The 26,076-nt window shown below is 38.7% G+C and overlaps 5 protein-coding genes across 5 annotated transcripts; 2 read left to right on the top strand and 3 right to left on the bottom strand.

Moving 5' to 3' along the window:
• Window positions 1-4,244: 4,244 nt before the first annotated feature.
• On the top strand, window positions 4,245-9,300 carry LOC116195088 (cytokinin riboside 5'-monophosphate phosphoribohydrolase LOG7). Its single transcript, XM_031524063.1, has 7 exons — window positions 4,245-4,462; window positions 5,719-5,816; window positions 6,842-6,872; window positions 6,996-7,095; window positions 7,214-7,284; window positions 8,335-8,478; window positions 8,842-9,300. The coding sequence occupies exons 1-7, from the start codon at window positions 4,349-4,351 to the stop codon at window positions 8,938-8,940; spliced, it is 657 nt and encodes a 218-aa protein (XP_031379923.1). The 5' UTR covers window positions 4,245-4,348; the 3' UTR covers window positions 8,941-9,300.
• Window positions 9,301-9,553: 253 nt separating this feature from the next.
• Window positions 9,554-12,900, bottom strand: LOC116195922 (2-Cys peroxiredoxin BAS1, chloroplastic-like). Its single transcript, XM_031525353.1, has 7 exons — window positions 12,487-12,900; window positions 11,706-11,780; window positions 11,478-11,559; window positions 11,310-11,389; window positions 11,079-11,204; window positions 10,316-10,429; window positions 9,554-9,967 (listed from the first exon to the last, which is right to left on the bottom strand). Exons 1-7 carry the CDS (start codon window positions 12,703-12,705, stop codon window positions 9,851-9,853), a joined length of 813 nt encoding a protein of 270 aa, XP_031381213.1. The 5' UTR covers window positions 12,706-12,900; the 3' UTR covers window positions 9,554-9,850.
• Window positions 12,901-13,033: 133 nt separating this feature from the next.
• LOC116195921 (transcription termination factor MTEF1, chloroplastic) lies at window positions 13,034-14,485 on the top strand. Its single transcript, XM_031525352.1, has one exon. The coding sequence runs from the start codon at window positions 13,251-13,253 to the stop codon at window positions 14,256-14,258; it is 1,008 nt and encodes a 335-aa protein (XP_031381212.1). The 5' UTR covers window positions 13,034-13,250; the 3' UTR covers window positions 14,259-14,485.
• Window positions 14,486-14,840: 355 nt separating this feature from the next.
• LOC116195924 (putative HVA22-like protein g) lies at window positions 14,841-17,084 on the bottom strand. Its single transcript, XM_031525354.1, has 6 exons — window positions 16,669-17,084; window positions 16,457-16,555; window positions 15,931-15,987; window positions 15,782-15,845; window positions 15,472-15,684; window positions 14,841-15,343 (listed from the first exon to the last, which is right to left on the bottom strand). The coding sequence occupies exons 1-6, from the start codon at window positions 16,698-16,700 to the stop codon at window positions 15,020-15,022; spliced, it is 789 nt and encodes a 262-aa protein (XP_031381214.1). The 5' UTR covers window positions 16,701-17,084; the 3' UTR covers window positions 14,841-15,019.
• A 7,758-nt stretch (window positions 17,085-24,842) lies between these two features.
• On the bottom strand, window positions 24,843-25,977 carry LOC116195040 (transcription repressor OFP13-like). The gene has a single exon (XM_031523998.1). The coding sequence runs from the start codon at window positions 25,788-25,790 to the stop codon at window positions 24,954-24,956; it is 837 nt and encodes a 278-aa protein (XP_031379858.1). The 5' UTR covers window positions 25,791-25,977; the 3' UTR covers window positions 24,843-24,953.
• Between the last annotated feature and the right edge of the window lie 99 nt (window positions 25,978-26,076).

The raw sequence follows: 26,076 nt of genomic DNA, 5'->3' as shown, positions 1-26,076 counted from the left end.
CCATAAATTTATGTATTACTCGTCCTTTAACCCGAGCCTTGCGTGGATGCCCGTAGACGTTTATTTTTAGTTAATATTTCATAAACTTAAATGTATAAACTTTATGATAAATGACAAACGAATGAAATGATTGAGAATAATTTCAATAATAATCTGTCTATTGTAGATAGACGACACAAAGTCTTTTTATTTTTTCAGAAATAGATGATGTAAAATCATTTTCTATTGGAATGGAGAATCAAATATTTTTGTAATTCCAGTTGTTAACAATAAATTATTGTGAACCTTATGTTAATATTATTAAATTAAAGATAAGTTAAGTTAAAATGGAATAGAGTTAAAATATTATTTTGTTGTCGAACAAAGATTAAGTTTGTTTTAGGGAAAATGACACTTGAGGTCCTATATATTTGCCAATTTTTGATATCGAGTCTTAAATATTTCAGTTTGGAACATCAAGTCCTAAAAGGTTCGAAAAACTGTCACTTTTGGTCCTTTCCGTTACCCCGTTAATGGAATTCCAGCAAGGCAAACGACCCCTCTATGTGGCTGACGTGGCGCTTTGTGAGTGGTCACGAGGTTGGTTCGGGTCCGGATGTTGGGGTAGAATCGGGTTCGGGTTCGGGTCCGGGTGTCTCCTCCTTCACCCAACTCCCTTCCCATGCGGCTCGAAACCCTAGCGCCGCCCTTGCAACTGCCGATTACGGGCACCGTAGCACCTCGAGCAACCCCGCCTGAGCCCGATCAATTCCGTTAGGTTCAATCTCGTCTCCTCCCGGTCGGATTTGGGTTTGCTTCATATCTTTGGTCAACCTTTGTATTGCGCCAAACCGACACTCGATTTGGCGATGGAGAGAGGCCGATCAGGCCGCTGGGGGGGGTGCGAAACAGAGCAGAATGTTCCTTTGTAGCTGCTGCTTGTTCTTCTTTCATTTCTGAACCCAGAACTCGAACTTCGCTTGGGGTTTCACGAGCTTTCAGATTTTCCAGATCCGAACGAGAGGAGACGAGATCGAACCTGACGGAATTGATCGGGCTCAGGTGGGGCTGCTCGAGGTGCTACGGTGCCCGTGATCGGCAGTTGCAGGGGCGACGCTAGGATTTCAAACCACACGGGGAGGGAGTCGGGTGAAAAATGAGACATCCAGACCCAAATCAACTCGTGACCACTCATGAAGCGCCACGTGGAGGGCCGTTTGCCTTGCTGGAATTTCATTAACGGGGGTAACGGAAAGGACCAAAAGTGTCACTTTTTCAAACTTTTTAGGACTTATTTTTTCAAACTGAAACATTTAAGACTGTATATCAAAAATTGGCAAACATATAGGACCTTAAGTGTCATTTTCCGTTTGTTTTATATATTATGGATAGGTAGACAGATAGATAGATAGATAGATAGATAGACAGATTTTCAGGTTTTTTAATGCTTTTATTTTTTTTCCCAATTTTGATTATTTTCAGTTCTGCCTTTTATTTTTTTAATCTTAGACTGCATTTTAAATTTTTTTTAATCCTCTTTTAGTTTATAGTCTTTACGAACTCTGAATTTTATGTTATTTCTCTTTATTCTCTGGTTTTCTTGAATTTTTTTGAAATTTCTGAATTCTTTTGTGATTTCTTATCTTTAAATGTTTTAAGTTGTTTTGAATATAATCTTTAATTTTATGAAATTTTTATTGCTTTAGTCTGGATTTAGGTTTTTTTTTTTTGAAAATTTCAGGTTATATTATTTTGTGAATTATTGAAAATTAATCTAAATAATTTTTTTGGGTGAATAATCTAAATTATAAATCTTTGATTAACTTGCTATTTCATGGACAATAGAAGAAGAGGAATATGTGTGCCCATACATGTTGAGGGAAAATATAGTCTATATAGGCCCTTGATTTTTGATGAGAAGACGTGTCAATTCATGATTAAACAGGCATGAGATGGAGGCAGGAATATGGTATGAAATAGGGACAGAGCCACGGTTTTTAGTCAGCAGGGGCAACATAAGCATTAGATATCATTTGTTAATGCTCCGAAATTCAATTGGGGGCAAATTATATGAACGATCTATGTCCACCTCCCTCCGTCCCTGGTATGAACAATGCGCGTTTAGTGAGAGGAACTCAAGCAACGTGAGGTGTGGTCCAAAAAAGTATGTTTCATAAATAGGACTGCAAGGCGGAACGTAACTATTATTTGCATAATTAGGGTGAACCGCTGACAATAAATGATAGAAATTCATTTAGATATATAGAAATGTATACGTATCCACTTACATATTTTGACATTTTTTTTGTTACCACATTTCGACAGAGATTAAATACACCCATATTTAAGATAGCTTTTTTTAAAAATTTATTTATTTTTAAATTAGGATAATCCTTAGAGATTTGTGTCGGTAGGTGTGATCAATATTTTGAATTTCTACTTACCGAAAAAAATATATTGAATTTCTGTACAATTGCAAATGATATCATAATAAATGCTATAAATTAATTACATTCTTCACACGGCAGGATTATCTTCATTATCTCTTTCTGGTACAAATTAATTACATTCTATACATGGGTCTTTTTTTTTGTTGGATCTTATTGGTATACTAAAAATAAAAGCAACTAATTTAAGAGAATTTTTCTCTTGATATATAAGTGCATAAATAGTCTACAATGTATAAACAAACGATTGTCTTCGAAGAAAAGCAGAAAAGAAAATACAAAGTACTAAATAACATCGGCCGGCAAAAATGAAGCGTTCATGCCAGCTTTCCTCCGTTCTTCTAGCCACCCTCTTCTTGGTTTACTTCTCAGCCATCCTCTTCTTGGTTTACCTCTCCGGTACTTCCTCTCCGACGATAGTATATCGCATTCCAAATTATTTGATTTATCTATTTATCGAAGCTGAACACACACACATATATATATCGTTGAATATATATATGTTGTAGCTGAAACAAACTATACATGTTGCATATGTATATTTTATATATATGTATGTATTGTAGCTGAATGAAAATATTTTTGCCAATCAGAGACAACGACTGCACTACGTTGTGGGTCAATCAATATCAAAACTATATTTTACTTTTATTTTTTTTAATTTTAAATTACTTCAATATATGAATTACATCTACTAACTCATACTTATTATGTATAATTGAATAACATAAACAAAGTAATGGTTTTATAAAAATTATTTTTGGATTCTTGGAGAGAAGCGCAAGCCTTACGCTAGTGAATTTTAAAATTGTTGGATGTTGATAATTAGAAACAATTGCCAACTTTTCTAGGAAGAACCCTTTTAGAAGCAGAAGCTAGGATTAAAAGTTAAATGGACCCCATTTTTCAGTTGATCTTGGGCACCGAAAATTTATCGATATTCTTAATTCGTGAACATACTGTGGATGAATGACTTATTAGCATGTAAGTAGGATATGATAATTTGTGTAACAAAAAGAACTTTTATTGATTTCTTAAATCATCACGTCACTATTAGTGGGGGAAAAATAATAATTTAGAATGCTCTCTCCCATCCACTGACTCCAAATATACTCAAATGGCTTGGACAGAATAGAAATGAAAATTTTGAACAGACAACAAGGAATTTAATTAAAGTGTTCACATGCATTGAATATATATAGTCTGACATTCAAACTACAATAAGTGTGGAGCACGAGATTACATTTGGAAAAGTATATCTACTCATCTTTTTTTTTCTAAAATTGTGCGAATCCAGTATCGGAAAGTCTAATTGGGCCCCGACTAATTCAGTAGAGTTGAATCGGCCCATTAAAAGATAAAACTCTCACAGCGTTGATTTTTACATTTATAAATACTGGAACTTGAGACCCTACTTAAACAGAACAAGTGTCGGACTGTTTGGATCAATCCACGTTAGTATATCTACTCATCTTATTCCCCCAAATTACTTCAAACACAATTAAGGATTAGCCAATGAATTATTTCCTTCCAAATACAATCACTTTCAAATTAATATTTACCATATATATGATTATGGTTATATAATATAAAAACAATATTTCCCTTCTACTTGAATCAAAATTAATATATCATTTTTTTTGGTGGAAAAATTAAAATATAATTTTTGTTTAATATAGTATATACAAGTGACTTTTATAATATGTATATGTTTCCATTAAATTGGGCAGCAAGCGCCAAAAAAAAATTTGGTGGGTCTAAGGGGTTACAGTATATATATGTGTATGTGTATTATGTAATTTAGGAAAATCAGTCACTTCGTTTTCATTCCCAACCCTCTCCTTCCTTCCCCTACTTTCCAAACAAAACTCTTCTTCTCCTTCCTTCCTTCCTTCCTTCCAAAATCAAACGGAGCGAGAGACATGGGAGAAGAGACAAAGTCGTCGAGGTTCAGAAGGATCTGCGTCTTCTGTGGGAGCAGCTCCGGCAAGAAACCTTCCTACCAAGAAGCTGCCATTGAGCTCGGCAAGGAATTGGTAATCATCATCTTTTTACATTATATATTGCATTACATGTGTTTAGGAATCGCGTGAATATAAAACGGGACCAGGCAACGCAATCCCATTCCCTTTCCGTTCCGTCGTATACATCGGAGTTATCATCGATTGTTTATTCATTCAGTCATTCATACATTTATATTTGCCACTAGACGTACGGTTAAGTTTCTGGTCATGATGTCTTATGTCTATCCAGTCCAGACCGTATCTTGCCGGTTTCCGGGATCTCGATCGGCTTCATCGAGTAAAAACGTAGTTGCACCTGATATGGTCTATCCTACTTTGATGAGTCAAACGATAAAATCTTCCTTCCGTCTCATTATTTCAAGAGGTTCGCCGAAGGTCGCTATGTGACATAACTTTTCGGGTTAATCCATAGAAGAGAAAATGGGCAACCTTTGACCATCTTTAATAATAATTTATTGTTATTATTATTATTTGTTCAAATCTCTATTGTCTTGTATATAATATATAATAATAAGGATTTGCATTCCTCTTTCTCTCATTGCATAGGTAGAAACATGATCGAAGCAGAAAGGGAAATATGTGTTTGTTTATGGTATAGGCGTTAAACGTGGACATATGATTGGGAATTAGGAGAGGAAGGTTCATTAGGGTTTATATTTATTGTAAGAGAATTTATTTGGCATGAGAGATTTTGTGCTAGCTGTAAACTGTCTGTCATCAGTTGGGATGAGCAGCCGTCTCGCATGATTCTTCCTCTTCCTCTCCCCCTTAATTTCCATTTATTTTTTTAATAAAACCCTGATCTTATTTAAAATAGCAATAATTATATTATTGAAAAAAAAAATTAAAATTCCTTGTAAAGTATATGTATGTATGTACATGCTTAGCACAGGGGAACCAAACGTGCTGCCTAGGTATCATGACTCATTAGGGCGTGCCCTGGTTCATGGGGCACCTCGACAAGCCGCCCCATATAACCCTGCAGCCCATTCTCACCCCTCTCTTCATGATTTTGTTTTTTACCAAGCCATATTTATATGTGTGTGTATATATATATATATATATATTGCGGTTTCCATCAAAATACATCCATTTGTCTCATATTTTGTTAATTAAATTCTATTTTTTTGTTTAATAATTAATAATAATAATATTGGGTTGGTTTATTTATTGTTATGTTTATTATGTATGGTGCTTTCTTCTGATCATGATGGCTCTCTGACACGTGTTTTTAATAATGTGAAAATGGGGGAATGGAACAATGGAAGGTGGAGAGAAGGATTGATTTGGTGTATGGAGGAGGGAGCGTGGGACTGATGGGTCTCGTTTCTCAGGCAGTTCATGATGGTGGGCGTCATGTTCTAGGGTTTGTTCCTCTCTCTCTCTCTCTCTCTCTCTCTCTCTCTGTGTCCACTTTGATTGTCGAGCAACACAAGTACATGATGTCTTTTGTTTTTCTTGAGAAGAAGAAGACATGCATAATTCTTCACGTCGCCCGATCACTATACATAATTACCTTTTATTAATACTTACCTCATCCCTCTCGAAAGTTGAACCAAATGCTTTGTTTAATAATTTTCCCCTCTTCACTATGAGTGGTTGGTTGGTCTTTCAAGAGCTTGCCCAAAGGCAAGCATCATGGGATCAAATGTTGGGGGGGGGGGGTGTGGGCTCCCCAATAAGAGGGAGTGTGGACCCATGCGTTCCTATTTTTTTGAACCTCGTCCATTTCATTGCTACAACCAAGAAAATGTTGAAGCTGCCATTTGCTCTCATTCGTCACGACCACTTTTCGATTAATGAACAAACCTCTAGCATTCACAAGAGTTCATCCGACACATCCATTTTGCTTAAAATAAAAGATTATGCATATTTGCAACAATTAGACAATTATCAGTTGAATTAGTCAAGATAGGACAAGGTTTTTTTATAAGTACCAAACGTGATTAACTCTTTCAGCTTTTGTACTTTTTTCCTGCCTGTGAATGTGAATGAAGAAAAGTGTCCCGTTTCGGTTTTATTGTAAGTGGTGGTTTCGACTTGTTTTTCTAGAGATCATTTGTGATCATGTTTTGGTCTTTTTAAAATGGATTGGAAATGCTGTCGTCTTACTTGGCATTAATCTATGTAAGGCTTTTGAGCGTTCAGTTTCGTGGTGACAGTTAAAGTGAATGATCAATCCGTTTATGGTCTTTCCAGTCTCATTACATAATTCATATGTGAACAGTTGAATGAGGGACCCCTTGTTTCTGGAAAGAGGATGTCAACTAACTATGAATCTTTTTCTAGGACATCGACATTTTCTACTAAAGCAACTATTTTTCTCTTCCTCAAGCTGCTTAATTTACCTAACAATGTTGCTGACTTCGGTTCATGGGCATTGTTTTGCAGGGTCATTCCCAGGTCACTAATGCCAAGAGAGGTATGCATTATTGAGATCGATAATATATATTGATTTACTTGTTTCCATGTGGCGGTGTCTTATTTCAATAAGCATCTAAATTTGATATTTGGCATTTACTCATTTATCTATTTGTCTTTGCAGATAACTGGAGAGACGGTTGGGGAAGTTAGGGCCGTGTCTGATATGCACCAAAGGAAGGCTGAAATGGCACGTCAAGCTGATGCATTCATAGCTCTTCCTGGTATGAGAGTCGTATTCCTGGTCTACCGTTAAATTACCTTTATCCTTGATAGTGGCATTCAAAATCGGGATGTGTTATCTAATCATTGATGTGCATTATCCAACATTTATTACATCAGGCGGCTACGGGACACTTGAAGAATTGCTGGAAGTCATCACTTGGGCTCAGCTCGGTATTCACTGCAAGCCGGTAAGAGATTCTCCTTGCAAGAAACGAGTCTCTTAAACCATCCGACCGACTATTAGTAACATGCCTTCTAGGATCTTATAATAATATATATATATATATCGGATAAATCTTTTTGACATGACTTTTTTGTTTGATGTGGGGGCTTGTTACCATCCTTCAGACAAACTCTAGATTTGAGCGATGCCAATGGGAGACCGTTCCATTTTTGTTGGAGGGAATCTTTCTTTTCAGAATAAACTAATAATGCAACAAATTGATGGATAAATAATTGGGAGCAACTTGGAATGTGATCAAACTGAGATATCATTTAGATGTTCAGATATAACAGCTGTATGTGCAAGTCTTACGGATGCCTTTCTTATTATAAAAGGGTCAAGATGCAAATGGGCCACATGGAATCTTCAATGTATGGAATTGTGTCATTGTTTCCGTCATAACTCATATATTTTTATGGAGGTGGTTGTTGGCTCTCTCAGGAATCCACTTCTCATACCATATTACTAATTAATAGGGATCGTCTAATTCCGATCACTTGAAGGGACATCTTCTATTTTTCCATTTCCTTTTTCCCGTGTATCTTGCAATCATGTTCCAATATCTTTTCACCTCGGGAACATGAATTCTGTACAGATATTTAACTATATGCATGTACCAAAGGTGTCTTTTGTCATTGAAGAAAGCTTGGTGAATGGATTTTGGTCAATACATCTTATTTATGTTCTATGCATGTATACATATAGAATCGTAGATATAGCATGGAATCAACGCATGTGTAGTTGCATTTATGTTCACATGGAAAGAGTAGCAGAAGGATTTGATATCTCAATCATGGTATATGTGAAATAATTAGAAAGCTTGATTGAGAGATTGGACATCTCTCCATCTGAACAGGAGAAAATGATTTAAATTCAAGTTTTAATAAACAAAAGCTGAAGATTTAATTTTAATTTATTGGTCAAAAGGAAGCTACTAGTCAGATGATGAGAATTTGATGGTATACTTTGATCTAGAAAAGGATGCTAATAGTCTCTGCTTTGTTATTATTGGCAGGTGGGTCTTTTGAATGTGGATGGATATTATAATTCCTTGCTGAGTTTCATCGACAAGGCCGTTGATGAAGGCTTTATCTCCCCAACGGCACGCCGCATCATCATCTCAGCCCCAACTGCCAAGCAATTGGTCAGACAACTTGAGGTAAAACATGATAGTTAAAAACGCTTGGTGAATTTGAACACAAGATGGTTATGAAGTCAAAAATTTCTGTTTTCTGCTTTTTCTTAGCAACTTTTAAGACCTTTTCGAAGCACAATTGCTTACATCAATTCCCCCCCTGAAATTCCAATTCTTCTTTTTGAAATGTATACCTATTTATTAGAAGAATAATCGATTGCGAAGCAGACTTTCCATACCATAGATGAGAAAAAGTTTGTAGAGTTACTCATCCAGAAAAAGAGAAAAGTTTGTTGAGTTGAGCATGTTATGGTCATAATGAAGATGTCAATAGATGCATCTAGTTGTTTCTGATCTTTTTTTACATTGTTTGTGATGTTTGATTAGGAATATGTCCCCGAATACGATGAAGTAACATCGAAGTTGGTCTGGGATGAGGTGGACAGACTGAGTTTCGTGCCCGAGTCAGGAGTTCCCACCCTATGAACAGCTAGGTAACATTTTGCTGCAGTAACAGTGGAAAAAAACGATGCTGTCCTTTTCTCTTTCGTGGCTTTTAAGGTGTACAAGGTATATCAAGAAGTATATATAATGATAGTTGCCTAAGCAGGAGGATCTCTCTCTCACACTGAACACCGTCGAAACTCGAAAATGTAACTGGTTTTTTTGTTGGTCTTTTGGATCAGCTTGAGGCAGAGATCTCTGTGTGGCATAGATTGTAAAGAAAAACAAAGGTTGTAAAACAGTCCCTTTTTGTTTTGATTCTTGTGGAATCAAATTCCGGGATCTTCGGAACTGTTGCCGGAAACTCATCCATGGTTTATATACTTTGAATTTGAAATGCAATGATTGGGTCATTCAGTTCATTAACAATCATATCTAATTCGAGTTAAACATCATCTGACGGATTATTTGTGTATCCATACGTTCAGCTGATGGAATGATGCGTCAATTTTATGAACCAAGAGATGTGAATTTTGTTGGTCTGTCCCCAGAAAACATCAATCAGTGTTTAATAAATTTTGTCCTAATGTCGGTCTCCACCTAAACAACGAAACCTCAAGATTCTCCAATAGCAGACCCCACATGTTCTTGAAGGGGACATGGCAACAGCTGATTGTTATTCAATGCATAATGCATGGTCACACGATAATTTCCGATCGTTGGCAACTGAGGAAGGAAAATGCCCGAATAATTCCAATGCCGACATAGCTCAAAAGGTCCAAAACAAACTACAACACCATACAATGGTCGTTCATCCGGAACCATTATTCCCGTCTCACTTAGGATTTCAAAAAGATGAGAGACGAAAGCAAAACTCTTCTACAACAATTCCCTAAGACTCTTGGGCAATTCTGTAACCCCTGGCATTTTGCCGGCTTTTACAGTACACAACTTATATGGCCGCAAAGTATTCCTTGCTGAGCTTAGGGTCGGGCTTCATGGACTTCTCACCCGGCTTCCAACCAGCAGGGCAAACTTCATCGGGATTATCCTGCACGTATTGCAGAGCCTGTGCAAAGAAGCAGCAGCAGCTTAGAATCTCATAAAAAAGAAGCAGCTTAGAATATGAAGGCCTGATAGCCAAGAAGGATTTACAATCTAAACTAAGGCCCATTTGGAGAGTTGGAACAGAAAAAGGAACAAAATTCCTCAGGATTATTGGTATTAATATGTCAAGATAGACATGAAATGGAATTCTTCAGTCCAAAATTCGGTTATTATTGCCGTACAAGTTTTAGTCTTCTATGCCTCCATGCCCGATTCTCATCTAATCCTTTTCCAACATACAAAGCACGCCTATAATCCCGTGAAAGTGAAATGTTCAGAATGCTCAGAACTTTGTTGTCTGAGATTTTACCTGGAGTGTTCTCAATGTCTCATCAACACTTCGACCAATGGCAAGATTGTTGATAGTGGAGTGTTGAATCACTCCTTCCTTGTCAATGATAAAGAGACCCCTCAGTGCAATTCCCTGTATATCGGAAGAGAACCACTTAGAGGAAGAACACTTCGGAAGCAAAGAATCAACATATATACACATTCACATATCACAACTGAAGCAGCTGCCCCTCAAAGATTATTCTTTAACATATATCATCTCATTAGACCTTCATATTTATTTGTAAGATTCCAAAAGTTTACTTGGCGGTCAATTTATGTAAATAAAATACGATCATCTATCCATCAGTATCAGCTCTTGCAATGGCAACATTATGGAGTCTTATACATCAAATAAATGCCCAATATTATTAATAGAAAATGCACATTTGAGCAATTTTCAAATGATATTGTCATCAATAGGATAAGAGCTCGTTAATTTCTCCAAAATTAACACTATTGACGACTCAAAAGTTTGTATCTCAAAGGGCTTGCAGGATTTGAGGAAAGCATGAGGGGGTCTCTCCTTCTGCTACTCTCAAGCACAAATTTCCTAGCCATAAACTAGCATGCGCGCTGCAAAGTATTTGGCTTCACAATAGCTTCGCAGACTACTATGTTTTCGTCATTATAATACCATGAATTTCAAGCAGTAACTAAATTAGACACCCGATAAATCATCCCAAACTAATTTGAGCATGTTTGTGACTACCAGCAATAGATCTAGAAATATTTATGATTACCTGATCTGGTATAAGCACGCCATAAGATTTGGAGATACTTTTGTTGATATCAGAAATAAGCGGGTACTTCAAGTCACCAAGTCCACCTGACTTTCTGTCGGTTTGAACCCAGGCAAGGTGCGAAAACTTCACCAAAAATAAAACAAGAGTCATGAGACCAACAGGAGACCCAAATAGTTGGCTGTATCACCTAAGTTTTTAAGGAAATGACAGGAAGAAGTAAAGACATACCACACTGTCAACTGAGACGCCCAACACTTCTGTGTTCAACTTCTCAAACTCACCATATCGGTCACTGAAAGCGGTGATCTCTACACAAAAGAAGAGCAAGAAAAAGGTGAAAATTGATTCATGACCATTATCTATCCAGCATATAATATGCCGTAATATGAAGCAAACCTGTTGGGCAAACAAAAGTGAAGTCCAATGGGTAAAAGAAGAGAATCACATATTTCTTTCCAAGATAGTCAGAGAGTTTCACCTGAAATGATTAGAAAAGATACATACGATAGTGATTAATATGCCTGAGGAAAGCAGTCACTGGTCCAAGTAATGATATTTCTCACTGCAGCCAATTAGGCATAGAAGGTGCACAGATTAATAATTAGCAAATGGTAATAGACTTACGTTGATGAACTCCTGATCAAAAACAGCCTCAGCCTCGAAATCTGGTGCTTTGTTTCCAACAAGTGGAGCGTCACACTGTGCAGGTGTTTCAGGTACATTATTTGGTTTACTTTGGAAATCATAACAAGCACTCACTGCTAATAGGAAAAGCAAACAAAAGCATAAAGAAAAAGAAGGAAATACAATGTACTCGTTTGAGGTTCGAAACATCAAATGACTACATAGACGCTCCGATTGCCCTCGCGATAGGACAACGTGCAAGGAAAAATTCATGGAGAAGAAAAGTACTTTTATTTTTCATTTAAAACTGTAAAAGTGCTTTCTCCGTGTAAATGTGAGACAGTTTGACAGTTTCACTAATATTTTAATTTGGAACTTTAGCTTTAGCAACCATTCCAGTTTACTCTCTATACTGCATTCTTGTTAGACCATGTAAGCTCGAAATTCGAATGCTCGAAACGAGGATACAAGGTGTAAGTTTTTTGGTCATTGACTAAACATATTTATCAAAATCAAATCTTTGCGACAACTCGGAAAGCAGGAAAGAGGAATGAACTTAGGACAGTTACGTACAATGCATTGTTTCGATTACTTCAAAGGACAAGCACAATGTGCCACACAATGATAAAATCAAGAAAGGCAGCGAGCTCAACCCAGGTAATATTCTAATGAAATTATCATCATCGTCACAATAACAAATGAAGGGGTATTGGCAAGCAAGAAATAGACTATGATACGTCATACTATGTATAAGGGGGTCGTGAAAGTGGAGAACACATACGGAAGCTCTGACAACGAAGCTCCGGCCAGAGAGGGAGCCGTTGCGGGAGGGAGCAGCAGAGCGGGGGAGGCGAGAAGAAAGGAAATGGTTGCTGAGCCGATCGGGGACTGCCACGGTCCTGCGCAGCGAGGCAGTCACCGGAGAAGAGAGCTTCCGGGAGGAGAAGGAGCCCGGGTTGGAGGAGATGAAGGCAGTGGAAGCAGCAGCTGAGCAGGCCATTCTTTAGTGGAGTTCCGTTTGCAGCAGCAGAGGCCGAGCAGCAGGAAGGAACAGAGCTCAGCTCCTCGGCTCCGTGCGACTGGTGGGTGTTTGTTTGAATCTAAGGCGGAGAAACAAAGAGATGGTAGATGAGAAGATAAAGTTGAGAGATTTATGGATGGACCTCTGCAAGATTTTCTTCTGTTCTGTTTCTTTCTCTTCCCCCATCTCCTTGTCTGTTGAAATCTAGGTGGGTGCAGTGGGCAATGGCCTCTGGGCCTCAAGCCAATGGGCTGTTCAAGTTATAGCCCAAGAAGGGCTCTCTCTCTCTCTAGTTTCTTCTTCCTCTCTTCTTCCTTCTCACTATCAGACAGACAGCTCTCAGACACAATCCTCTTCATCATCAAATCAGGATTCCTCTTATCCTCTTCTTCTTCTTCTTCTTCTTCCACCACTTCATATGCCTCTTTCCTCTCGCCATCGAGGGAGAAAGACTTCGTCTTTCTTTCTTCTTCCTCTTGTTGGGAGCAATAGGACAATGTAGTTACTGAGCTCTGCAGCAGACCATGCAGGAAACGCTCCATCTCCTCTCCAACGCCAAACCCCATTTCCCTTCCACTGCTCCACCACCTCCTCCTCCTCCGGCTTCTTATCCCAGCCATGACTGCCCTTCACTTTCCCGTCCAAAGATCCTACCTTTGCCCCCCTCCTCCGCTGCCGCCACTGTATCACTCCCTCCAAAGCCCCACAAGTCCCCTCATCACCACCTCCCCGCCCTCCCCTCCCCTCCCTCCGACTTCGAGGAGAAGATGCTCTACCTCGACTCCCTCGGCATCGACTTCCTCTCCCTCATCGGCCGCCACCCTCCCCTCGTCTTCACCCCTCTCCCCTCCCTCAAGTCCACCGTCGACTTACTCCTCTCCATGGAATTCAACCCCATCGAGCTCCGCCGCATCTTCGGCATGTGCCCCGAGGCCCTCTCCCTCAGCCCCCGCCACCTCCTCCCAGTCTTCACCTTCCTCCTCCGAGAGGCCCGCGTAGGCGGCTCCGACATCCGCGGCGTCATCAACCGGCGGCCCCGCATACTCGCCTGCCCTGTCGCGTCCCGCCTCCGCCCCACCCTCTACTTCCTCCAGAGCATCGGCATCACCCAGGTGAACAAGCACACTAATTTACTCTCCTGCAGCGTCGAGGACAAGCTGATTCTGCGGATTGAGTACTTCAAGAATGTCGGGTTCTCGCATAAAGACTCGATCACGATGTTTCGGAGGTTCCCGCAGCTTTTCTGTTACAGTATAAAGGAGAACTTGGAGCCCAAGTTCAATTATTTCGTAGTGGAGATGGGGAGGGACTTGAAGGAACTCAAGGAGTTCCCTCAATACTTCTCCTTTAGCTTAGAGAATAGGATTAAGCCGAGGCACCAGTCCTGTGTAGAGAAGGGCGTCTGTTTCCCTCTGCCGATACTGTTAAAGACGAGCAATGAGCGATTCCGGGGCAGGGTGGATGTTTGCTGTAATTCTTCGATGCCCTTCTCGTCTTCTCCCTTGTGGTGTACAAATTGTGAAGCTGATTGATTCTATATAGAATATAGCATTCTATTCGAATTATAGAAGCGGATAAAAAGCAAGATTTTTTTCACATACTTCTATGATCTTTAAAGTTCATCTTTATGACTTGGTTGTGATGACTCATTAGATTTCTTGGACCAGATATATGTTCCATTTGCTAGTAGCTTTATGAATGTCATCGATAAACTTTTGCAAGCCTACTAATCAAATAGGTTACACAGTCTGTTCATACATGATCAAATTGGTACACTATAATTTAGAAATATATCTTTCTGATTTTCTTCCATGTTTTTCATGTTGTGTACACTATTTAATGTTTTGTTCTGCTTGGCTTTAGTATTCCATCCGATTTCTATTCACAAGCGGAGCAGCTGAAGTTCTTCAGTTACTTGAGTACCAAGTTCTTTCTTAAAGTTGCTGCATTTTATCTTCCTTTCGTTGATTTTGTAATTTTAGGAGGAAGTTTAGGTGATGCGATGCGATGCATTTTTTGTTGATGTTTGTTTCTAGCTTCCGGGAAATTAGGAAGAAAATGAGGTTTGTGTCTAAGCAAAGCATGACAGAATTAGTTTGCCCTTCTAGAGAACGTACAGAAGCCTCTGATGTTCATAAATGAATGCCACTTTTCCGTAAGAAAATAGGAACAATCTTTACATAGGATGATCAAGAAACAAAAGAAATCAATCTAATTACTTGGGTAATCCAGGGAAGAATTCGAACTATTCGCTTTTTTGTACAAATGTTTGTTTGTTCTTCAATCCTCGCTCCTATGCTTTTGAGTGCCTAAGCTTAAGTCGAGGAAAGTGTAGCCTGTTATTGCTTGAATGGGAACCAGGAATATCATAGTTAGGGCCGCTGCCAGGTCCGCTGAGATTTTCCATTGCGTCATCGACAAATTGTACGTATTCTGTTTTTGCATCGAGCTGCACCTGTACAAGGTTGGACTTTGGTGTCTCTGATGTTGATCGGTATGAAGAAGTGGAGCTGTTGCTCGATGGCTGGGAATGTTTCATGTTCTTGCCCGGCTTGTAGAATGTGGGAGTGTCATTTGGAGGCGGCGGGGGCGGGCTCAAGCTCTTCTTGCTGCTTTTCTGCAAAATAAATAAAGAGATCCAGACTTACATCTCCATATTCGTAGGGTTCATGGATAGAAAGATGATGCCTGACCGGAGGAATGACTCTCCAGAGGGAGGACAAAAATTGATGAAGAGTAGCTTACCTTACTGCTAGACTTGGAGTACTTCCCGGACTGACCGGCCATGTACTCGAAGACCTGGAAGATTGCCGACTGCCCCAAGTCGGAGCAGTTCTGCCAGTAGAAAATGGCCAAGTCCCAGGCTTTGGCCCTCCATTCGGGTAGCTTCTTCTCGAGGTCTGTCTCGTGATTCGTCATGAAGGGCCGTAACATGGCCTCGTATATGTAGCCTGTCCCCTGCCAGAGACGAAGCAAAGCCAATCTTTGTTACCGAACACTGCCTTCTCAAGACAAAGCGAAAATAACCAATTCAATTTTGTTGGTAGGTGCTCACCTTCGTCTTTGGGTACCACAGGTAGATGATGAATGCGAGCTTCAGTTCACCGTACATCGGAAGCCTGCAAGAAAGTTCAGTTAACAGATATCGGACGGTGAATACTATCAGATGGTAAAAGAATCTGGAGGACAGTCTTTGTTGCTTACCAGGAAATGATAACATCTGCAACTCTTTCCAAGATTGTGAGGAGAGCCATGATTATCCTGCAATTTGGATATGGCGGAAGTCAGTAAAGGAATTTGCTCAGAGAATCTTTCCTGATATGGTTCTCAGAATCAAATCGTTACGTGGAAGAACACGTGCTTCTCAATGGAACATTGCGAATTATGATTGCCAACAAAATCAAGCTTATTTTCTGCTATTAACTCAGGAAGAACTCATAGAATTGAAATAATCTCCAGAGAAAAGCCCATTTAAAAAAAAAAAAAAACTATGCCATGAACTAAACAAAGCCACAATTTTACTAAATCTTGGAATCCATAAGGTGGCAACGATCATCCATTTAGTAGAGCTGCCGGGTCGAAAACGGGAAATGTCGACGATTCCGATATAATCAAGATTTAGTAGCAAGCACATGGGTCCCAGATAGGTCTTCAAATTTCATGACCCGTAATCTTCCCGAAAATGAAAAGGAGCAAATTGCTAAAAGGATGAGCCTGTTAATACTCTTACCAGTACTGACACCAGAACCGGAGTTCATCGTTGTTGGCCCTGTGTCTCTCCAGCGCCTTAAAACACTGAAATGCTGGGTAGGCATAACCCAGAATCATCCTGTCACCCAAACATTCAATTAATAAATCAACAAAAACTCGTCCTTTTTCGCATCTCCCAGGAGCTTAAAGAGAAAGAAACAGACGATCAGATCAAGTCTTTCAAATACATACAAGAGGGCTCTCGTAATAAAATCCTCCACCATCCTCGATCTCCCCTAATGCACACCGCCACCGGCTGCCACGCCTCGAATGTAAACCACGACTTCCTGTCGGAGAAGAGAAAGATTGGGAAAACGAACTCCGTGCAAGTGGTTGATTTACCACTGACCCAGCAGAGCAGAGCAATTCAATCTCAAGAACTGCAAAATCTTCGAACTTGTTCGCCTTTTCCCAGGGAAATGCAGAGGAATGGAAGAACAAATGAATGAGAGAGAGAGAGAGAGAGGGAGGGAGACCGAGTCGCAGAAACTTGGGACAAGAGGTAATTGGCTTGCAGAGGATCAAGCTCGTCAAACATGGGAAATTGTTTGTTTATCCTCAGGAACAAGTCATTAATATATATATATATATATATAAACAACACGGCAAAAGACAGAATGGTAATTATTGAATAAAGTCACGGCAAAGGGAAGGGAAGGCCTTAAAAAGAGATGGAAGATTTCTTGGCAGGGACGCTTCATCTGTTTCTTTGCACGCAATAAAATGCAGAGGAAAGATGGCGTATCTCGCATGCTCCCGGTCCATGGAAGCCCAGTTAGGTCACCGTGGGGCCCACGGCATCGTCAAGCTGGGGCTCTCACATGTCCGGGATCATCCATATTTTTGCAGTACCAGCAGGAGAGGAGGGAGCAGGGGATTTCTTGGGATCCTTCAAAGCGAAGAGAAGAAGAAAGAGAAGTTATAACAGTTGAGCGGTTACGTTTACTTTCTAGGGGCAGTTTGGTCATTTCGAGGCGGTGCCGGTCACAGGCGCATGAGCAGGCTGCAGGCGTTGGCCGCCCTCCGGCGGAACTGGCCCGAGGGAACGCCACTCTCGTGCTCCTTATCTAAAAGTAAAACCCTTTCTTTTACCTATAAATCTGTATTTTCCTTCTTCTCTTCTTCTTTTTTTTTTTTTTTCTTTCGTGAAATGAAAAGAAATAAAATTTTGGTTGCGATAATTCCATATTAGTATGAGAATTCGGTCGCGAATAGTTTAAGCGTAATGAAGATCGGATCAATGGAAGACTCGTACAAAATTCATGACCTTCTGTTGTATTTTTACCGAAACTTGATTGTTTGTTTATGTCACCGTACGGGAGGACATGACCGGGTAGACTTAACACGTTAAGGGATAATAATGTTATTCATAATTCCTTTTGTTTTTATATTATTCAGAAAAAAAAAGGAAGTACTTTTTATTTTTGCATCTTATAAATTTTTGAATAAAAAAAGTGGTTCGAAAATGATGCATATTTTTGGAGTAAATTGAGAAAATGTCCACACGTAAAGGATTAAATACACTCATTAATGACCGGCGACGAAGAAATTTCAGAGTTGATGTCGTCCTGCTATATGTGTGAATATTTAATTCCAAGAGACCGACCGAATTGAAGGGATCAAACTTATTAACTGAACAATAATATCTAAATATGACATATGATGCCTCGATCATCAATTGACTTACGCGGATCGAGATCAACTTCCGGACTTTTCTGGGCACGTTATTCATTATTCACCACAGAAAAAAAAAGTGCAAGGGTTTTTTTACACCGATGAGGATAGGAAAAAAAATCAAATTTACTATCGTTAATCGTTATAATATAACATGGCAACAATTAACGATTGGTAATTGGCATGAAAGAAATCGGTATCTTATGACTGTCGAGTTTGAAGCAATCAGCTTTGTTCTGGGACCAATTACATTCAAAGAGTTCAAGATGGAATATACATTCTCATTTTATTAATTGGTCGATATTGATGTGTTTTGGACCCAGTCAGACAGAAGAAAACTTGTTCTTTGGGCTTTCTCTTTATTTTTCTTCCTCTTTTCTTTTTTGTTGTCGAGCTGAATATATGTTCTTTTTGGTCTTTATGGTCTTCCTTTTTTTTTTCCTGGGGGATAACAGGCCTTTTGGTCAGGAAAGCATGATAATTAGTGTAATTAATGCTTCTTATTATTAATTAATGATCGGGTTTTGATGAGGGCTCAATTGTCAATCTGCTGGGCCGTTGACCTCCCCCCTTTTTCCGGGTTTTGATGGACTGCCAGCAATCGGATACAGTTATATAAACAAAACAAACTGTATATGTTTTAACACCAAATTCAGAAAAATAAAAAATGAAATAGAAAATTATTCATGTATCTCTTGCCCTTAATATCTTGACAAGCGTTGTATAGCTTTTTTTTTTTTAAGAATACAAAAAAAAAATCAAAAGATAGCAGCGCAATGGCACAAACCATCGTCTCTTGATCTAGAGATTCGCATATTCAATACCTAGTGAGATTACTTATATCTCTTTATTAATTATTTAAAATTCATCTTTTATTATACTAGGTTTTGGGCCTCCTTTGTGATCAAAAAAATTAATTTCTTATTTATACGATAGTTTGTCCCTAATCCGAGATACTTCATTAATTTTTTTTATATGTAAAAATTTCATCGGGTAGCATTTATATGTTCGGGAAAACCTAAATAAAACGCCATGCAAAATATTACTTTTTTTTATAAGTATATATATTTATCTCAAGATATAAGCTGTTGAAGTGGTTAGATGATCTTACAAAGAGGTCAACGAGGTTGACCGGAAGGGGGGACTAGAAGGGGAAGAAATTGATGAATGGTTTTTTTTTTTCCTCCCACGTGAACAATAAGCAATTATTGTACCATAATGGAGTGGTTGATCAGTTCGGGTCACGTTTGATTAACAAATATCAATCCGATTGTACGATGTCGTCGACGACTGGGAAACATAACTAAAAAAAAAAAAAGAGTGACCAATTCATGATCGGCACATTATGAATAGGGAAATATAGAGCCAAAACATGGAAAATTCCACGAAATTTAGATGAGGTTTGGTTGGGTTTGGCCGGTTCGCCCAACCTAATCTGGTTCTTAATTCCAACTTCCACATTTCTCTAAATAATCCAAGTCCCTTTCTGTTGACACGAAAATTATTGTGCTTATTCCTATATGTTTAATTGAATACTCTGATACATACATATTGGCATTTTCCACGATGATCGGTCGAATTCCATTAGTTCGCCGATGATGGCGATGTCTATTAGTCCGTGAGAGCGATACATACAATCCTCCCGGTCTTGGCCTATTGGAATCAAATGCAGGCCCTATGGAATTCATTCCTAAACATAGTAAACAATACTTTTTCAGTGTGCACTCTGATATTCGAAACTAAAATAGGTCATAAAATCTATCGATTTAGTACAATGATATATAAATTTTAATAGTTAATAAAGGGACATTGATAGTTTCACTACGAGTATCGAATTTGAAACCTCTTGATTATCGGACAGAAGCATAGACATCGTGCTACACTCTCTTTTGATAGATGTTACTTTTTCGGTATAGATGATATTAACTTTGTATATTTTTATCCCGTCACATCATATCAAATAGTTGGATAACTTTAATTGAAATATGTCATTTCGATCCTTAATTAGGTTAGTTTAAGAACAAGATATGACTTCCAAGGAACCTAATGTCGACAAATCAAGAAGAAAGTTCTTGGGTACTTCCTGGATCGATTCAGGAGCTCACTTGACCCTTTCTTTTGGCGACATTACATCGGACAACGTTGGCAATTCCAAATGTTTTGGGAAAAGCTTTGTACAATCAATGGTATTCATCTAGAGTTTTAATTTATTATTTTCAAACGCATTTTTCGACATGAATATATATTTGATATCCAGACGTTCCCGACACTCCTTGTACGGGTAAAAACTGGCTGGGCTCATGGTTGTTGACCCTCTGTTGAACCGGATTGAGCGATATATTCATGTCTCGTGACAACTTTGTGATGTTCGAAAGCATTTTCTTTTCCTTTATTTTTTTTTTTGCCTTAAATGTTCGAAAGCATTTGAGCTCACGCTTGCTTGAAAAGTTGAATCATGATGAGGTGAAAGCACAAGATATATATATATATATATATATATATATATATATTACTTGATGATGACAGTTGCTAGCAAGCTGCTCAGTCAGGCTTCATGATGGCCATGATGATCAGTCTTAGCTTGGCCTTGAAGAATGGTTTTTATCCCTCAAAGGTTGGGAAGACTTGGGCCACTTCATTGGCACCCACATATGATTTCTATTCCTTTTTTCTTTTTTGTTTCTTGCTATTCTAATTCATTTTCTGTATTTTGTTCCTTAATTCCAGAAACACATCCCTAATGATGAACAAGATTGATAATTATGATATGTGAGAAGCATGCAGTGGTACGCCTTTGCTTCGATGATGATGTCCTGGTTCGATGGATGCAGCAGTGAGTCTCAGTTCCACATATAGGAGCAGCGCGACCATAATATCGACAGAACACAGTCTCACCATCCTAAGGCAGGTCAAGGATGGCAGGGCTGAGCTGATCAAAGCCCAATGATTTCATGATTTATGAATCAGAAATCGATAATTTGAAACATAATTCTCTTGTGGTGAAACGGAAAACGTACGTGTTGACCGTATCTATGAATTGAGTTTATGTTGAAACAGCAAAAAGATTGTCATCTATATATGGTCATTAGATTCTTCAACAAGTATACGGTCATAAGATTCATATATATAATAGAATGTGCACAAAATTTGCAGACAGAAATGTCCCAAAAATTGAATTATAATCAGAAAGACATCTGTCTCCTCATCTTTTGATTGTGCATCAACCCGTGAGTCCTCCTGCTCTCAGATCACCAGCTTTATACATACCGATACGATCTTCTACCAACTCCAACTCCGAATATGCAAATCTCACTCCAGTAAAATTCACACCGTAAAGCTATGATTATTGTATGAAATTTTCAGTATTTTCATTCCGAATACCTTCATTCACTCAAGAAGGCCCAAAGCGATCGAGGTTTGGTACAGAGTTTTGTCTCTGCAGTATGATTATTGTCCGACGCCAAATCCTCATTAGATACAATTTTAATGTTATCATATGATCATATATCGATGAAGGAAAGTATCCCCTAAAAGTCATCAGATGGAATGATCTTCATTGGAAAATCGAAGGAGATCATTGTATATGACGATTCATCAATCAAGCAATATCACTGCATGCACGTTTCTGATGGATCGATCAAGACATGAAAGTCTCATCGTTGGGTAAAAGGGCCGCCTGTGGCGTCGAAGGGACATAGAAGTTGGGCCCGAAGGAACATACTGGACAGCAGTATGCCCCAGTGGTGCCAGTATCTTGGAAATGGCCCATCTGCCCATCCTAAGAATTAATAGCTTTTTTTTTCTTTTCTTTTTTTTGAGGTAAAAAGAAAGGTTAATAAAATATGTACAAATCTTTGTTAAGTAATTTATATAAGGAGTAATGTGATGATACTGATAACCTTTCCCAGCTAGACCGGGGTTGGAACACTTGGTATTAAACGGACACAGACTCCAGCCGTTACGGTATGTATTTGTGAGGATCATAAATATCAATCGACAGTTGTAATTGACGCAAACGATCTTTTAGTTTTTTGGTAAATTTGACGAATGAGGAAGGGATTTCTTTTCTATCATTTTTTTTTCTCGGACGAAAACGGTTGCTCGATGCATGTTGGTACATACCTCGTGGTGTCGCCCCTTGAAATCTCAATAGTAAGTGACATTAAATTTCATGGTCACAGGAAGTCACTTTTATTGTTGTTTTGCACTCATTGAGATGAGGAGAGAGAGATGGGGGAAGGGGAAGAGAAAGTGAAAGGAGATTCGAATAAGGCGATAAGGTCCCCTCCCCTCATTTTCATCTCCTCTCTCTGTCTCTCTCTCTGCCGCCATTAGAGACGACACGAGAGAGAGCTTCTGCGATCTGCTGCTCTCTGAATGTTAGATATATATATATATAAATGGCACTTTGCTTGTTTCCTTCCTCTTCATCTTCTCATCTGTAGCTGTCAGGGTGGCTCCCATGACCATGGGGATCGAATTGATTTAATTATTCCATCTCCTATGCACTGGCCCTATACATACAATAATTCTATCTTCAGATACCATATCTGTTTCAGGCTGGCTCATTTCGGAATAATAGATACTCTTCCGGGCTGTGCAAGGCGCACTTTCCCGGCTATACGTATATATTATCAGGCGAACACAAGTTTTATATATATACATATATATCGATTCTAGCTAAATAGCAACTTAAATGAATCTATGAACAACTATATAACGGCATTGTATCCAAATGAGTAGGGTAGCATGCCGTTATATAGAAGTCGAGCATATACGTACGTAGGAATTCAAGTGCTATATACATTTCTAGGAAAATTAAAAAGAAAGTGAATTTGTATATATATGTATGGTACATTAATTACACTGTCGTACTGAATCACGTGGCTTCATTTGTTTTCCAAATACTAATTTTAGTCAACTCAAGTCAAATTTATTTTTTCATCAATTCAATCATTCAATTATTATTACTTTGTATCTTTTTCTTTAATGTAATAATAAATTCTTTCACATATTTTTTTCTAATCATTTTTATAATCAATTTTTTAATAATAAATTCTCTATTTACTTTTATATTTATATATACATATATATATATATATTATCGCACATCAATATGTTTATCAATACTTGCAATTATTGCACAAAATCAAATTGAGTTAAATCGTTATCCAACTCAAAAACAAACGCAAGCGTAGATATTGTATGCAATCTTATTCACGCATTTGCCGATTCGCTAGTAGGTGCCCAACATGAATTCCAAATATAGGTGATTTTAGTTTTGCCATTAATTAAATCAAAAGGGTTTCTTGGCCTTATTCACTACTGAGGATTTGCTTAATCATAATATATATATAAATGGCTGTTGCTAGGGTATGGAGGTTCCTTAAAAGATGGATTTTATGGAGGTTTCGAAAAAATTATCTTGTTATCTTGTTATTTAGCAAGATAACTTATTATTTAACAAGAGTTTTGTTGTATTAAAAATAATAAATTTCTTACAAAAAAAATAAGTTTCTTATTATTAGTAAATATCTTAATATTTAATAAATTTCTGGTTAAATAATAATTTTTATTATTATTTCGACACTGATAATCACTTGATAATTTGAAACATGGCACGCTCTGATAGGCCTCCATAAATATTTCCTTTTAAGGAGCCTTCCCAGGGATTTCCCCATATATTCAAAGTCAGTCCGTTTGAAAGCTAGCTTTTAATTGATGTGTTCATGTGATTTGATGATGGTCATTTTGTTACTAATTAGAGTCAGTACGTAAAAGACAAATCTCAAAGGGGGTTAAACCCAAGCCCCAAGCCTTGATTGCGACAACACGTGCAGTGTTTAATTTGATGACACATTACATTACATTACATATATGAGAGAGAGAGAGGGAGAGTTAGATAGATAGATGGAGAGAGAGAGAGAGAGAGATGAATTTGCATTGCCATTGCCATTGCATGGAGGGAATGCTTTGGATTTCTGCCACTTCATCAATTATCATGCAGTTAAAGTCATAGATTGCCGTTGAAGCAAAACCTAGCTATCTCTTATTTTACCTATTATTATTATTATTTTTTCTGAATATGGATTCTGATATTTGGAAGTTTAATAGGTCTCAACTAATACACTTTGAACCGGATCGTCTCACTAAAAAATAAAAAAAAATTAATTTTGAATTTTCTCAATTCACTATAGACTCGAACTTGAAATTTTTTTTTAATAAAACTCAACTTAAAATCTTATTTAAGAGAAATAAATACCGAATCATATTTTTTTAAAAAAAATTCGATTATTCCCCTCCAGAATTTAATATACGTGAATTTATAATAAATAAATAAATAATGAGATAAAGTTCATCCGGTTTCTGACTGCAATATATATGTTTTTTGTCCCATCTAACGGAAGATAATGGAATCAAAATTAAAATTCAAAATTTCCAGCCAAGTTGCGACTTACTCTTCAGATAAAGCCATGTATTCCCCCGAGTTCGCTCTCCTCACACAATACCATACACATTCAAACAAGTTCCCATGAATGTGCCCTCGCCCTCGATCCAAATCGAAAATAGACTAATCAGAAATATTATTACGTCGGGGTCATCAAGCAATTCCCGGGCTTCATAATATTTCTTCGACGTCGTGAGCCGATCATGGCAGATGTAATATATGGAGAGAGAGAGAGAGAGGCGCGCATCAAGAGATCTCATGACCGTATACGTTATCTACATTTGCAACGTACAGTATATATGATCTAATCAGATAATCAACAAAACATTTCGAGATGATTAAGACAATAAATACTTCACCTGATTTCAAACTCCTCCGCTACTTCGAATGACAAACAAGGAACGACACTAGTACCACCACCGCCACACCTCTCCTCTGGTTCGAATATGGAAACACTCGGCGTCGATAGAGAGTTTGACGATGAAGAAGAGGAAGCAGAAGAAGTACAAAGAGATAGAGGAGAAGAGGGAGTAGGAGAAGAATTGTAATCATGGTGACGACGACGACGATCAGCTGTGGATGTGGAAGGATAAGATGTTGCTTCTTGCGTTTGGATAAGGACCAGGAGATCGACGAACGCCCCGAGGATGTGGCCGTGGTTGGCCTTCCCGTTGACCCTCAAGTACCAGTCCAGGAGGCCCTTCAGGTCCTCCCACTCCTTCAGCCCATAAGCCCTAACCATGTCCTCCATCGACTTCCTGAAGTCGACATATGGATCCTGCGACTCCATCGACATCACGAGGCTGTCCTTGATCAAGGGGAACTTGCAGTCCCTCTTCAACTCCTCGAGTATCGACCTCGTCTCCCCCGGTTCAAAGAAGAGCCGCTCTGACGACCTCAGGCCCCGCACCGCCATCTCGATGATGGACAACTCATCGCTGTCCTCCGACTCTGGCGGCTCCGTTTCACCTTCTTCAGTGTGACTCTCTAGATCCTCCCGGCTACCATAGACGGAGTAGGCCGTGTTGATGGTCTTGAACACGTTGCCGGGGTCGTCGGTGGCAGTTCGGAACGAGAGGGTCCGAGGGCGGTGGCAGTAGTATGGCCATGGCCATGGCAAGGAGTAGCTGATGCTGGTGTTGTCAATGTCTTCTTCTGTTGTCTTGGAGAGGAAAGGAAGGGAGAGCTTCATCTTCTTCCTTGCTTTTCACTTGAAGAGAGGATTAATGGCTAATGCAGTGAGCTTCCAAAGGGTGTGTGAGTATTGAAAGTGCGTGAGAGAGAGAGAGAGAGAGAGAGAGAGAGAATCTTTGTGAATTAAGTGGAGAGGAGGGTAGAGGGGAAGATTTTAAAGGATTGGTACGGTAAGTGGGAAAATGTTTGGAATTAGGAGGGAACTTTGGTATTACATGGGAAACTTTCATTTTTTGAAAATATATTATCGTACTTTATGCAGTGTGATGGACTATGTCGATTGT

This window comes from Punica granatum, chromosome 2 (assembly GCF_007655135.1).
Source record: "Punica granatum isolate Tunisia-2019 chromosome 2, ASM765513v2, whole genome shotgun sequence".
NCBI classification, from domain to species: domain Eukaryota; kingdom Viridiplantae; phylum Streptophyta; class Magnoliopsida; order Myrtales; family Lythraceae; genus Punica; species Punica granatum.
This window is presented reverse-complemented; position numbering and strand designations above follow the sequence as displayed.